The 15,521-nt window shown below is 42.4% G+C and overlaps 1 protein-coding gene across 1 annotated transcript in view; it reads right to left on the bottom strand.

The window, feature by feature from the left end:
* Positions 1 to 15,521, bottom strand: part of EIF2AK4 (eukaryotic translation initiation factor 2 alpha kinase 4) — a 108,632-nt gene that overhangs the window by 65,823 nt on the left and 27,288 nt on the right. The window contains exons 7-11 of the mRNA XM_049785150.1: positions 14,473 to 14,588; positions 9,574 to 9,731; positions 6,381 to 6,916; positions 2,828 to 2,934; positions 1,291 to 1,448 (exon numbers count right to left, since the gene is read on the bottom strand). Of these exons, the coding sequence (XP_049641107.1) occupies positions 1,291 to 1,448; positions 2,828 to 2,934; positions 6,381 to 6,916; positions 9,574 to 9,731; positions 14,473 to 14,588 (1,075 nt within the window). The remainder of the gene's footprint in view (positions 1 to 1,290; positions 1,449 to 2,827; positions 2,935 to 6,380; positions 6,917 to 9,573; positions 9,732 to 14,472; positions 14,589 to 15,521) is intronic.

Raw genomic sequence — 15,521 nt, 5'->3', positions numbered from 1 at the left:
AGTGCCTGGAGGCTCCAGGCTTACAGCAGAGTTCTGGGGCTGGGTGTGCATTGGGATACTAAGAATGGAATCCATATCTTCACTTTAGTCCCTTGAGCTATTTCCCAGGACCACACACTGTGCTCTGGACTTCAATCTTTGACATTATTGACAATTTTATCACAAGTTTCCCCAAATATCAAGTTTGCTAATTAAGTTTAGTATTACTGTACTGGGAACATAAGCAAATTCCTTAATTTTTGAAAAATTATTTCCTTATCTGTAAAATGGCTTTTTTTTTTTTTTAACCATTTCTCTTCTCTACAGAAATTGCAAGGATGAAATGAGATGAGATGGGTAAAGCTCCTGGATCAAGGTCTCTTGGAAAAAGGCATGGAGTAAATAGCTGATTTTGTTAACAGGCCTTCTAAGTACTAAAATTTAAATAATTTGGAGTTCAGTAAGCTTAAAAACAAAAAGTGGCAAGGGAAATCTCCATATTCCACATAGAGGCACCTTTATTCTGGATTTCACCATGCATTTTGATTTACTATAATAAATTTTATTTGTTTCCTTTATAAATTTGATTTTGGGGTCAGGTGGGCAACATCCAGTGGTATTCAGAGGACCATATGTGGTAATGGGAATAGAACTTGGGTTAGCTCTGTGCAAGGCAATCACCTTAACTCTTATACTATCTCTCTGGCCCCTGACTATAGTAAATTTGATAAAACTTTGTTTTATTTTGTCTTTTTTTTCTTTCTGGGCTATACCCAGCAGTGCTCAGGGGTTATTCCTAGCTCTATGCTCAAGGATCATTCCTGGTGCTGCTTGGGGGACCAGGGATTGAACCTGGGTCACTCACACGCAAGGCAAATGCTTTGCCTGATGTACTATGACTATCCCCCAAGTCCACCATAAATCTGTGCATAGTTACGAGTAACCCTAGAGCATCACTGACTGTGGCCCCCCAAAAAAACAACAAAAATATAGAAATGCACATCAATAGTAACGGTCCTGTTGCTAACAAAATGAGTAGCCATATCCTAGCCTACAGATAAAAGCATTCTCAAAGAGAGAAAATAGGGCTAAATAATAAAGAACAGTGAGGCAGGGCACTTACCTTATGAGTGGCCAACCTGGGCTCAATCCCTGGCACTTCTGATGGTTCCCCAAGCAAGCCAGAAGCGATTCTTGTGTGAAGAGCCAGAAGTAAGGCCGGAGCATAGCCAGGTATGGCCCTCAAACCAAAACCAAAGTCTTGGAGATGGAACCAGATGCCTCTGGAAGGAATGGGGTGCTGTTTCTCACCTTAATGACAGCTCCAAAAGCTCCTTTACCGAGAAGCTGTAATTCTTCAAACTCATTGAAATATCGGGAGAACTGTCTCTGGGTTTCACTGAAGAAGGCAGCACTGGGCAGCTGGTTGCTGGGAATAACAGTCTCCACATAATCTTGTCCTCCAGAATCTTAGATGGAACAAAAGTCCAGAGACAAATGAGGCTTCAAAAAGAGGAAGAGGAGGGGCTGGAGAGATAGCATGAAGGTAAGGCATTTGCCTTGCATGCAGAAGGATGGTGGTTCGAATCCTGGCATCCTATATGGTTCCCCGAGCCTGCCAGGAGTGATTTCTGAGCATAGAGCCAGTAGTAACCCCTGAGTGCTGCCGGGTGTGACCCCCAAAAAAAGAGGATGAGGAAGAGCTACCACATTCAATCATGAGGAAGGCACTGGAAGCAGGTTTGAAAAAGGAGCTCCTACCTGGCAGAGCTTTTGACATTTCCCCCACTTGGTACCTCCCCTAAGTATTTAGAATATGACATCAGCAGGGGCCGAAGAGATAGCACAGCAGTAAGGCGTTTGCTTTGTGTGCAGCTAACCCAGGACAAACCTGGGTTCCATTCCCAGCATCCCATATGGTCCCGGGAGGCTGCCAGGAGAAGAGCCAGGAGTAAATCCCTGAGTGCCGTAGGATGTGCCCCCCCCCAAAAAAAAAAAAAAGAAAATACCATCAGCCAGGCTGGGGTAACTGAGACAGTAATAAATAACACCAGAATCTGGGGCTGGAGAGATAGCACAGTGGTGTTTGCCTTGCAAGCAGCCGATCCAGGACCTAAGGTGGTTGGTTCGAATCCCAGCGTCCCATATGGTCCCCCATGCCTGCCAGGAGCGATTTCTGAGCAGATAGCCAGGAGTAACCTCTGAGCACTGCCGGGTATGGCCCAAAAACCAAAATAAATAAATAAATAAATAAAAATAAAACCAGAATCTAAATAAAAAATAAAGAACAAAGCCAGAACTCCAAACCATATCTACACACAGGTCCTTTAACTGCTACTTGAGTAGCAACAGGGAAATCTGGTCACGTGGCAGAAGGGTGGCAGCTAAAAAAGAGTTATAAGAACAGGCAACAGCAATGATACTCAGTAGAGATAGGCAAAGCCAGGACGGCAAAAATCAGTTCCCTGCACACAGCACACATGGCAGGAATAAATTTCTGTTCAGCTTGGTGTAAAATAATAAAATAAGATAAAAGAAAATAAAAGATCCATGTAAAATGGTCTTAGGTTTAAGAGTTTTAAGTTAGTTAGAGTTTAACCGTTTAAGTTTTAGGTTTAAGAGTACTTTCAAAATGATCAAAGGCTGGGTCAGGCTCCAGCAGGGAGGTGTTTGCCTTTGATGCAACTGATCAGGGTTTGATCCCAGCACCCTATATAGTCCTTGGAATCTTACCATCTCTGAGCCAAGAGCCAGAAATAAGCCCTGAGCACCACTGGTTGTGCCCTCTCCCTGCCCCCGCCTCTCAAAGATCACTTGCCAGTAGAAAAATAAATGATAAGAGACTTACCTTCAGGACTTTGTTCCAGTAAAGGCATTTTGGGCTGAGGATTTATAAAGCTGTGTTTCAATAACTGCTGAGGGCTCCATCTTTCCTTGTCATCCAAGCAAACACACCTCGGTGGGAGGGCAGAAAGAACCTCAGCAACATGCAAAATAAATGCTAAGCTAATATAGCAGCACTCAAACCAATTTTTCTTAATTTCTACATAAAATAAAAAAATACTATGGAACCATGACTTTCAGGTATCCAACTTTCTGACACCAACTGCACCACAAGCATCCACTTCCTCCACCAATGTCTACGAAGGTTTCCTTCCACGCCCGGCATCTCCTTGACAGGCACATTTTAAAGTTAGTTTGTTGTCATTTGGATCTCGTGCTAATAGAATTCTTGATTCTGTGGTGCAGACATAATTGTGCCACATCTCTTTACTGCCAATGTGCGTGAGATCCCTGGCCTTGAGCTCTGTTACCTTCTGTTCATCTCCTCTTATTCACTCCATCACCATTTCTTTTGTTTTGTTTTGTTTTTTTGGGCCACACCCGGTGGCGCTCAGGGGCTACTCCCGGCTATGTGGTCAGAAATCACTCTTGGCTTGGGGACCATATGAGACACCAGGAAATTGAACCGCGGTCAGTCCTGGGTCAACTGTGTGCAAGGCAAATGCCCTACCGCTGTGCCACTGTTCCATCCCGCGCCCCCACTCCACCTTTTCTTTCTTTTTTTTGTCCTCATTTAATCTGCAAGACTGTATTTTTTTAAAATGCCATTTTGGCCACTCACAGCAGTAGGGTGCATCTAAATAAATATTTTTAAAGTTCTTTGCATGTAATAAATCATATCATTTAGAAATATTCAGATGTGTATGTACTTTAAGGAGAGAACAAAGACTGAAATTTGGCCCCATTTCACTACTATGTATATTTATCACCACCTACTTGGTTTTTTTGGGCTTGGTGTTTGGGCCACACTAGAGATGCTCAGGGGTTACTCCTGGCTCTGCACTCAGGAATTACACCTGGCAGTGTTGGGAGCTATATGGGATACTGGGGTTGGCAGTGTGCAAGGCAAGCACTCTACCGGCTGCACTATCACTCCAGTTCCTCTACTTGTATTTTATGTACAAGTAGAAACTGTCTTATTTAAAATCAAGTGCAGTTCTTTCATTTTTGTAAGGGACAAGACAATGACAAGGAGTAACAATATGAATCATGTTAAATGGTAGCTGGGAACATAAAAGACAATGTGAAGGGCAAAAGAAAAGAAATGCAGGGATCAATGGAGTGAATAAAAGCAAATGGCAGGGAAATAGAAAACAGGAAAGAAACAATATAGAGCAGCAGAAAGGGAAGCAAGATGTCCCAGAGAGATGGACCAAGAAGTGTCTAAAAAACCCAGACTGTTGATCATAGTCCTGTTTAGTCAAGAAATGGAGAAAACCTGGATCTGGCTTGGATTGACAACAAAGGCAGAACAAAAATGAGAACACATCACATCAATCAAAAGGCTTGGGGGGGCCAGAGGGATAGCATGGAAGTAGGATTTTTGCCTTGCACGCAGAAGGACGGTGATTCAAATCCTGGCATCCCATATGGTTCCCCCAGCCTGCCAGGAGCAATTTCTGAGTGTAGAGCCAGGTTTTGGGTGTGACACAAAAACAAAAACAAAAAAAAGACTTGAACAAAGGCTTGAGTCCCAAGAAAAACCATTTAACAATAATTCTCTCAAAATAGATTAAAACGGCTCTTTAATAAAACAAGTCCCTTGGCTGACCCAGGACAAACCTGGGTTTGATCCCTGGCATCCCATATGGTCCCCCGAGCCAGGAGTAACCCATGAGGGCTGCTCAGTATGGCCCAAAAACCTGAAAAAGGAAGGAAGGAAGGAAGGAAGGAAGGAAGGAAGGAAGGAAGGAAGGAAGGAAGGAAGGAAGGAAGGAAGGAAGGAAGGAAGACACAGACAGACACAAAGAAAGAAAGCCAGTCTACTGAACTGAGTTTACTAGAGAATAGGTTTGGGCCTATATCAGGGAACCTTGAGATATTGGTGAGGAATGCTGAATGATGTGCCTGAAAAGTCATTAAAATTATAGTAAATTATAAATTCTCTATAAAAATAAAATGTAAAAAGTTTTACTTATAAAAGTTAATCCATGCAAACATGAATCGTGCTAAAATATGGATTCCAGAATTTTCAGCGGTTACGCACCATTTTCTGTAACTTGATTGTATAGTGGTGACTGCTCGCCACATACACAATATAATGATAATGGCTTATGTTTAAAGATTTACTTTAGCTCTGTAGTAGCAAAAGAGGATACATAATATGTTGAGAATAAACATATATTATAGCTGAGGCCATGGAGATAGCATGGAGGCAGGGCGTTTGCCTTGCATGCACAAGGACGCTGGTTCAAATCCCGGCATCACATATGGTCCCCGGAGCCTGCCAGGAGTCATTTCAGAGCTAGAGCCAGAAGAAACCCCTTAGTGCTGCTGGGTGTGACCCCCCCCCCCCAAAAAAAAAAAAAACCAGAAAACCAACCAGAACACACACAAAAATATATTACAGTCAAAAAAAATATAAAACATGTCCTTATTTACACAGGCACAGAAAACCTTTTTGGGTGGTGATGTGAATTCTGCACATCCAGAAATTATATCCTATGACAAATAATAATAAAGAGGCAGTGGTGGGGATAAAAACAATGCGATCTATAAAAATCATTTTAAAGGAATAGAAAATGTCATTTTTAAAATGTCTTAGGAAGTTGGAACAATAGAAGAGTGAGTAAGGTGCTTATTTTACAAGTGACAGAGAGGGTTCAATCCTTGGCACCCCAAGAAGAACCTGCCAGGAGTGATCCTTGAACACAGAGCCAAGAGTAGTCAGTCCTGAGCACTGATGAGTGTGCCCCGAACCCCAAAGCTTTGGTCAAAGAAAGGAACTATTATCCCGCTGGACTGAGATACTGCTGATGAGAGGTAGCTTAAGTAACAGAATTGTTTTCAGCCGTTTCAAGCAGGGAACTGTTGCTTTAATCCACCAGGGATCAGCAAGGGAAGCTCATTTCCATTAATATCCAGGGCATCTCTCCCCAGAGAAAGTGCTTCTGAATTTCCAGATTATACCAGGCTATTCCCAAAACAGTAGTTTGAAAACCTTTTTTGTTTTTGCTTCTGTATTTGGGCCACACTCAGCAGTGCTCTCAGCAGCTACTCCTAGTTCAGCATTCAGGTATCACTTCTGGTGTGTTCGGAAGACTAAATGGATGCAGGGGACAAGCAAGGCAAAAGACCTACCCACTGTATTATCTCTCTGGCTCTGAAAACCTATCAAGTTCAAGTTGAATTTGGGAAAACAGGGGAGTTAAGGAATGATCAACAGAAGAAGAAACCAGCACATTTATGGCACAGAAAGGATCGGAAGAATGAATCACGAACTCTGATCCTGTTACTCTCTTCCAGCTTCCACATGCTTCAGATGTCCAGCACACTTACGCACTATCAGAATTACACGAATAAACTGCAATTAAAGAGAGAACATCCTCCACACTCACTTCTTCAGAAAGTCTTGAAAGTCAGCCGGTAAGTCATTCGGGATGACCACGGGGTATTCTCCACATTCCTGGCCTTGGCTCAGGGATAGCAGCAGGAGGCCCAGGCGCCAAACGTCCCCTTTCTTCCCCGTTTTGTAAGGCAGGGCACTGTCACTAAACCGAACGCGGGTTTGCTCGAAAACGTCCTCCTTGCAAATGTCCGCGAGGCGCTTAGAAATGCTGTAGTCCGTGATCTTGATGGTGCCCTCTGCGTCCACCAAGACATTGGACGTGCTCAGAACCTTGTGCACGACGGAATTGCTGTGCAAATAATCCAAGCCGGACAAGAGCTGAGTTGCATATCTGCGGAGCTGATGCATGGGAGTAGGGCCTGCGTGTTGCTGGTGGGCAGCCAAAGAGACTCCGTTAACGTGCTCCACTAGAATGTCCACCACAATGGAGCTGTCTTGCTCTTTGAGATTCATTGCCAAGTAGCGCACCACATTCGGATGACTCAGTTTTACCAGGGAGTTGAATTCTGTTTCTGCCCCTTGGATCTGAAAAGGATAAAACAAAAAACTTCCTGCCTCTCTTACCAGGAATGTGAGACCACCCGCCCAAACCTGGGAGGGGTCTGTAGTTAGTAATTAGAGTGGCCTGGGGGAGGGGGAGAGAGACTCAGCAGGAAGCTGCAGGAGGTAGGAAGAATCTCAGGTTGGGTGCAGACAGGGTGCTTAGCTTAAATTTCACATAGTTTTTCATTATGTAAAAAATATGTACATGGCGTTTAGAGCCTTGTAATAAGGCTTTATGTCTCCTGAAACTTCATCTGACTGCTGTGGACCATTTCCTAGCCGTTATCCCAAACCTACAGACAGACCCGCCAGGCCTAGGGGTTGCAGGCGCCGGGCTGGACTGAGAAAGGCCTCACCACCTATCCACTCCATCCATGCACCACTAGGACTTTATAATTAATAATTGATACAACACCTGTAAGATTGGGATTAACTAGTGTTCCACTTTGAAAGTATTTTAAAAAAACTGCAGAATCTTGGGCAGAGCTCCCCACTTTGAGTTATCTCCCCACCATCCAACTTCTTTTAATCATAAAATCTAGTATTTAAGGGCCAGGAAGAGAGCTCAAAGGGCTGGAAGACATGCTTTGCAAATGGGATCCCCAGATTTGATACCTGGCTATTTCCCTAGAATAAGCACAGACAGAAGTAGCTTCCAAGCACTGTGCCAGGAACGTTCCCTCATCCCAGTAATGCTGGGTATGGCCCCCCAAAAAGCCAAAACCTGAATATGCAAACATTATAAAGAAATATTTCGCCTTTAAAAGCTGTTTTTTATAATATGGCCACTTGGAAAAGCAGCTATTATTTTGGGAGGGATCTTCTAAATAGTTCTGAAGGAGGCCATTAGGGTATGTACCCCAGGATGTTTGGATATGTAGAGCTGGAAACTAAACTCAAGGCCCATGAGTATGAAATTCACTGCTTCTGTGGTTCTCTAATATTTGTGTTCTTTTTGTTTGTTTTGGGGCCACAATGAGCAAGGGGTACCAGGGATCAAACCCAGATCAGATGCATGAAAGGACATGACTTTTCTGCTATACTCTCTCTCTGCTACTCTTATTTTTCTTTTATGTTTCTTTTTTTTTTTTTTTTTGAGGTCTTCTAAGCAGTGCTCTGCTTTAGGCCCTCACCAGCTAGGAGGGACCATGTTGTTTCAGTAATAGAGCACAGGTGTTCTCATGAGAAGCAAGAACTCCATCCTCTTGGTTTCATATCTCCATAGTTCCTTATTTCTATTTTTAAATTTTATTTTGAATTTAATACTGGTTTACAAACACTATGTGTTTTGAAGGGCAAGTTTACACCTTTTTGTTTAACTTTTTTTTTTTTTTTTTTGGTTTTTAGGCCACACCCAGTGACATTTAGGTGTTACTATGCGCTCAGAAATTGCTCCTGGCTTGGGGGGCCATATGAGAAGCCAGGGGATTAAACCGCGGTCTGTCATAGGTTAGCTGCCTTTGCCACCACTCCAGCCTCAAGTTTACACCTCTTTAAGTTTATGTTAATACACCATATCCACACAAAAGTGCCAACAACCCTCCGTCAGACTTCACTAAATCTACATCCACCAAGGGGCCCTTAGTTCCCAAACAACCCCTCCCTTTGGGAACCTCAGTTCTGCAATCAGAATCCAAGGACTGTGTGGATTTGGTTTTGTCGATTCATTTGCTTGAAAATAGCCATTTTAAAATAAGTTATTTTTCTGATTATGAAGACTCTGTCAAGAGTTTAATAAGTACTAATTACAAAAAAAAAAAAATCTGTCCCCCACCCCCCAAATGATCTCTATTTGTCACCACCCAGAGCTAATTATTAGAATTTCGGTATAGTTAGCTTTTCTTTCATATTGTAAACACACTTTGTTTTTCTATACCCAATGCCTTACCTGCGGTCTTATTGCTTCTATACTTTATAACATTGTAGGATGCAATATTAGATTTTCTCCCTAAAATCAGTATTACATATTAAGTTTAAAATTCTTTAGTGCCCCCAGATTGAACTATTTTATTGTTTGTCTGTTTTGGGGCCACACTCAGTGGTGCTCAGGGGTCACTACTGGATTTGCACTTAAGAATTATTCCTTGTTGTGCCTGGAGGATCTATGGGATGCTGGGGATCAAACCTGTGTTGGTCACGTGCAAGGCAAGTACCCAACTTGCTGTACTACAAATCAATTTCCAAGAAAATTGGACTTTGAAGCAGTATTTCAAACAACACAAAAAAACACAATTTGAAGTACTTTTTGTCTGAGTTTGAGGGATGCCTAATAAAATCATATTAAAGGCTGAGGAAAGAAATGTATAAAGCAATGGCAAAGGTTTTGAACCATGTTAAAGTTTGAAAGAGATAGCATGGGTCTAAGAAAACACTGGTAAGTGAACTGGGATGTGGCAGAGCAGTGGCTAGCCTGAGCAAGGCTTTGGATTCAGCCCTGTATCAAATGCACCCCTCACCCACTAATAGCCCTGGTGGCCCCTAAGCACCACTGAGGGTGGCCCCTATATAAAAGAAAAATAAAACAAAGGCACTAAAAAGCCCTCAGGTATCATCCTATCAAATGCAATCAAAAGCAGAGCTGTTCAATCTCCTGCAGCTCATTCCAGTTTTTTGCCCAGAGAGCTGTCTTAGAGGCTTACCTGCTTCCGGCACTTATCAATTTTCTCTTTTTCTTGACTCGTTAAGAAAGGACCCATTTGCTTCTGCCACTGAAGCACCCACTCATACAATAAAACAAAGCCTCCAGTGGCTGTCTCCAAAGCATTGTAAACTAATTTTCCAAGTTGGTCATCATTATCTGCCCATTAAGAGAAAATACAATTAAACCTCACTGTATATGATCTGCAAGGATAACAAAAAAAGGGGATACATAATGATTTACTCAACAATGGGTACTAGGTACTCAGCTATGAAAAATAGGATTTCATGTAATAATTGTTTGCATGACCAAATTTAATAATCAAAATATATCCAAGCTCTATGATAGAGTCATAAAGAGATGAGGATCAACAATGAAATCCTCCAAGGCAGGGGTCTCAAACTCAATTTACCTGGAGGTCGCAGGAGGCAAAGTCGGGGTGAGGCAGGGCCGCATAAGGGATTTTGCTTACCGAATATTCGCAATAAAATATCGCATTAGTAAGAAAAATATCGCATTAAGCATTTGCATACCCCGAACAGAATTGCTCGGGTATACGAATGTTTAATGCGATTTTTTTTTGGTTTTTCAGGCCACACCCGTTTGATGCTCAGGGGTTACTCCTGGCTAAGCGCTCAGAAATTCCCCTGGCTGGGGGGACCATATGGGACGCCGGGGGGTCGAACCGCGGTCCTTCCTTGGCTAGCGCTTGCAAGGCAGACACCTTACCTCTAGCGCCACCTCGCCGGCCCCACTAATGCGATTTTTATTGCAATTATTCGGTAAGCGAATAATCACGAATACTACGATCTTTGAAGGCCGACCACGAGCCACAAAATGGCCCGTGGGTCGCGAGTTTGAGACTCCTGCTCCAAGGGTACCAATGTTTCTGCCTGATAGATGTTGTTCACAGTGTTACATTTACCCAGTTCACATCTTATGTTCATGCCTACCTATGTGCGTCACACAATCATCTGACAGAGGAAATGAGAACAAGAGCCTCCATCAAGACGATTCCAATCAATGCAAGTGAGAGTAATGACAAGAATAACTTCTGTTAACTTTGTATACATCGATGATTTTTTTGAATATACAAAAAATGTGAATGTCCTCAGTAAATCCAAGCTGGCCTGTGATTCCAAATAAAGAACCAGAGTGAAATTTAAAACAGAAAGCTAGAAAGAGAGATCTACTAAGGGAGGAGTATGGCATCTATTGGTGCCTGAAAAAACTAAATTTCTCTAACACCAAAACTGTTCTTAAAAAATATTTTCCAGGGCCCGGAGAGATAGCACAGCGGCGTTTGCCTTGCAAGCAGCCGATCCAGGACCAAAGGTGGTTGGTTCGAATCCCGGTGTCCCATATGGTCCCCCGTGCCTGCCAGGAGCTATTTCTGAGCAGACAGCCAGGAGTAACCCCTAAGCACCGCCGGGTGTGGCCCAAAAACCAAAAAAAAAAAAAAAAAAAAAAAAAAAATATTTTCCAGGGCTGGAGAGATAGCACAGCGGTAGGGTGTTTGCCGTAGATGCTGAAGAACGGTGGATTGAATCCTGGCATTCCATATGGTCCCCTATGCCTGCCAGGAGTGATTTCTGAGCGTAAAGCCAGGAGTAACCCCTGAGCGATGCCAGGTGTGACCCAAAAACCAAAATGAAAAAAAATTTTCCAGGGGCCAGGGTGGCGGCGCAAAGTGGTAAGGCATTAAGGCAGATGTGTTAAAGCACAGCAAGGCACTAGCCTTGCTGGTGCTAGCCTAGGACGGACAGCAGTTCAATCTCCCAGTGTCCCATCTGGTCCCCCAAGCCAGGAGTGATTTCTGAGGACATAGCTTTTGGGAGCCAGATCCTTTGAAATATAGCTTAGCATAAGCACAGCCATTTTGCCTCGGACAGACATTTTGTCTCAGCATTGCCTTAATCTGAACTCAAGATGTGTACCTGCCAAATGGGCAGGAGTCGACGCAGACTGCCCTGCAAGAATTTGACCACACAGGAAGGCTTGTTATATATTTAACTACGGTAGGTGCTTGCAGGAGGTATGCTGGCAGAGCATTGTGATTTTTATGGATACACCTAGAGATTGCGTTGTTCATGTAACCACCCGTTATGAAATCTCCCACTATTGTTCACTCCCTATAAAAGTCCTGCTTGCTTGAAATAAAACTGACACCTTGATCAGCATCCTTGTCTTAGTGTCCCTTTTCTCCCACCCTTCTTTCTTTCAGGTAAGAGTGCTTTCCACATCTACGAATTACTGAGAGCCACGGGCCAGCTCACATAGCCAGGAGTAATTCCTGACCATTAGTAGGTGTGGCCGAAAAACCAAAAAAAAAAAAAAAAAAAAAAAGAACTAAATATCCAAGCCAAAATCAGCAATAGTCAAGAGACCCAAACTGTAACAAGCTATCCACAAAAATGAACATGTTACATTGGTAGACCCGGGGCTAAGGGTTGAGGTATAAGATGCATACTAGGAACTCTGATGGAGGGAGGTCAACACTGGTGGTGGGAATAGCCATATTCACTGTCACATAATTCACTGCCTGAAATCCAACTGCAAGACTTGTAATTCACAATGGTCTCAATGAAAACTTAAAAAATATTGACCAGTGTTGACCTCCCTCCATCAGAGTTCCCAGTATGGTGGCAGAAAAGTCGCACTGGTGAAGGAGGGTATGCGTTTTATGGCTAAAACGCATTTATGAACATGTTTGTAATCATTGTGCTTAAATAAGAAATTACTAAAAACAAACAAAAAACAAAATCACCCTCAGTTGAGAATCATAAATACAAAGTATTCTCTATCTCAGTAAATAAATTATAGTTTTATTAATACTGCATTATATTCACAATTATATTTTACAATGAAAATATACTGGAGGGGGGGCTGGAGCAATGGCAGAGTGGTAGGACATTTGCCTTGCATGTTGCCGTCTCTGGATGAACCCGGGTTAGATGCCCAGCATGCCCTATGGTCCCCTAAGCCTGCCAGGAGCGATTTCTGAGCATAGAGTCAGGAGTAATCTCTAAGCACTGCCGGGTGTGACCCCCCAAAAGAAAACAAAAGAAAACGAAACAAAAAACTATTAAAGCAAACCTGTCTGTTTGTACTGGTGAGAATAAGAAACCTAGTTAGGGTAATAAGCAATTACATTCATTTGCCTTCCTGATTTCTCCTATATTGTTAATAGAATTGCACTTTAGGCTATTAGTTCATGCTCTGAAATGTCTCTTGAATCAAGGCCAGCCTCAGTTTCAAAGCAAATCATTTATTTCTGCTTAGTTCTTGAGCCTGTCCAAATGATTGCTTTGTTTGAATAGAACAAGCTCTGTGCATTATGTGCAGCATCCTCTATGCTCCAGGCTGTTCTCAGCCAGCCAAGGTTAAGTGTCCAATTCACAGACTACACAGATATTTGATTTCCTCTCCCTCTACCTCCTGCCTCTCCCTGGCAGCTCTCCTGTCTTTCTGTGTCTCCATAAAGGAAAAGAAAAAAACAGCAAAACACAAACTCAATTAATATAATCTTGTTAGCTCTAACAGACTAGTCAGGAGATAGAAAATTAAACTTCATTGTCAAATTCAGCAGTATGTGAGTGATCCCTACATCAATTAGTGGCTATACCTGTATGGTTGATGAAAAATAAAGAATGCTTTGGGCAAAGGGAATCAGACATTAAAAAAATGATTTTGATAAAAACAATTCAAAACCCAAATTGCTGAACCAACTTCACTCTAAATAGTCATCAGTAGACAAACTGGTAAATTAGGTACATCAGGCTGGGGAGATAGTTCAAAGATATGGAGATCATGATTTGCAATATGAGAGCCCCAGACTTCATTCCTGGCATTGAGATTAGGACCTGAGCCCCAGCCTGAGAGGAGTCCTGGCCCTAAAATAAACTGACAACAAATACACTGAGGGATCTTTTCTTTTTGTTGAAGGTCCCCCCTCATAGTACTCAGGGGTCAAGATTACTTATAAAGAGTTTGGGAGGAAAGGGACATAAATTGCCAGAGATGAAACTCTGAGCCTTGCATGTGTAAAGCCTGTGCTTTATTATTATTTCTACAACCCAAGTGAAGTGATTTTCCTAGTCAGATACTAATATGCCAAGCAAAAGATGGTAAACAAATTGATCTCTCCTTTTTTCATTGCTTGGCCACACCTGGTGGTGTTCAGAGCTTCCTCTTAGCTCAGAGCTCAAGGAGAGCATATCGAAGGAATAAGGAGACCATATGTGGGCAGGGATTGTGCCAGGGTGAGACATATGCAAGACAAGTACCCTGCATCTGTATTATCTCTCTGACCCCACAAATAGATCTCAACTTATGAAAATTGAACTTGATATTCAGAAACCACAGGAATAAGAACTCATCCTGTTACACTTATTTAATTCATAAAAGTGCATGAGACAAAAAAATGTTATCAAGTCTGAGTATTTCAACCGTGTTTATTGCAAAAACGTCAATGAATTACAATGACAAACATGAAATTCTTTCTCTGTAAACCATATTTCTAAAAGTCTCTATATTTTTTTGTTTTGTTTTGGGGCCACACTGGCAGTGCTCAGGGGTTGCTCCTGGCTCTGAGCTCAGAAATCACTTCTGGTGGGCTCAGGCAACCGTAAGTGAGGCCGGGGATCAAACCCAGGTCTGCCACACAAAGGCATGTCCTAACCCCTGTGTTATTGCTCTGGTCACAGAGTCTACATTCTTTCAGAAGGTCAATCCCTGTTGTTTTCTCACTCTGGTCTTTAGGAACAGGATCTAGAATGGCTGATTATTGGCTTATTCATCTTTAAAAGACATTGGTCCATGCACCATCTATTCAACCTTCTCCTTCATTGTAAACATTTATGATGAAAACAGTTCAAATGAAGAGGGCTGATTTACTCACCAATACACTTCCCTTTGTGTACCATGAGTGGATCCGGACCACCCATGGAGAAATACAGGATTTCACAAGAGCCAGGAGAATCTTCACTACTGCATATAGAATACAGACGGTCTCGCCTTAAAAATAAATTTGGACAATGATTCTTTTTCCATTAACATCAGGTGAACAGAGAAATGTGTTGTTCAATGTTCCCTCAATGTTCTGCTACTCCAGTTCCTGATATCTGTCTTTACTAGGAACTGAGTTCAAGGCACTAATGGAAACTCCCCATTCAGCTCTCCACTGGCCTCTCCACATGACTCCAAGAAATTCTAGATCTGTGTTTTTCAATATGGAGCCACTGGCCACTAACATATTTAAGTTGAAAAAAAAGTTTTTTCCTCACAGCCTTATAGACAGTTCAACAAACTGCATGCATTATATGTGGGTGGCCTGGGATCAAGCACTGCCAGAAGTGACGCTGGAGCCAATCGTAGTCCCTGAATACTGTTACATGTGAACCCAAAACAAAACTAACAAAAATTCCTTCTTCTAGGCCAGAATATAGCTCAACATTAAGTGAAACATTAAGTAAAACATTAAGTTTTACATGTGTAAAACCCCACAAACACAAAACTTCACTTTTCAATGATATTAGTCACATTTATGTACAACAGAAGTGGCTACTGGTGTTTGTCTAGGCCGCAAAGACACAAAACTTTCCCATCATCAGAAGATGCTCTCCTCTGCTCAGTTCCACATGATCCCATCACTCTTCCCTCCCGAGCAGCTCACATCTGAAGAGAACTGAAATGGCAGGCTTGAGCACCACCAGTGCTGGGCACCAAACGCTGAGAACCCACCAAGTCTTGTCTGCAGCAGATACTCCTGCCATCCCCCTCGATGATCCTCCCAAACTCTCAATTTTCAACTTCCTTTTCTCTGTTCCCTCTTTCTAATTTCTTTTTTAAAAAAATCTCATAAATAGAAAGTAAAGTTATAGGGCAATAATTATCATCATGATCAGGTTGGAACTTCAGGGAAAAGCACTTAAATATGTAGATGAGGTC

The sequence above is a fragment of the Suncus etruscus genome, chromosome 12 (assembly GCF_024139225.1).
Source record: "Suncus etruscus isolate mSunEtr1 chromosome 12, mSunEtr1.pri.cur, whole genome shotgun sequence".
Classification (NCBI taxonomy): domain Eukaryota; kingdom Metazoa; phylum Chordata; class Mammalia; order Eulipotyphla; family Soricidae; genus Suncus; species Suncus etruscus.
Note: the sequence above shows the minus strand (reverse complement) of the source record. Positions and strands in the feature narration are given on the sequence as shown.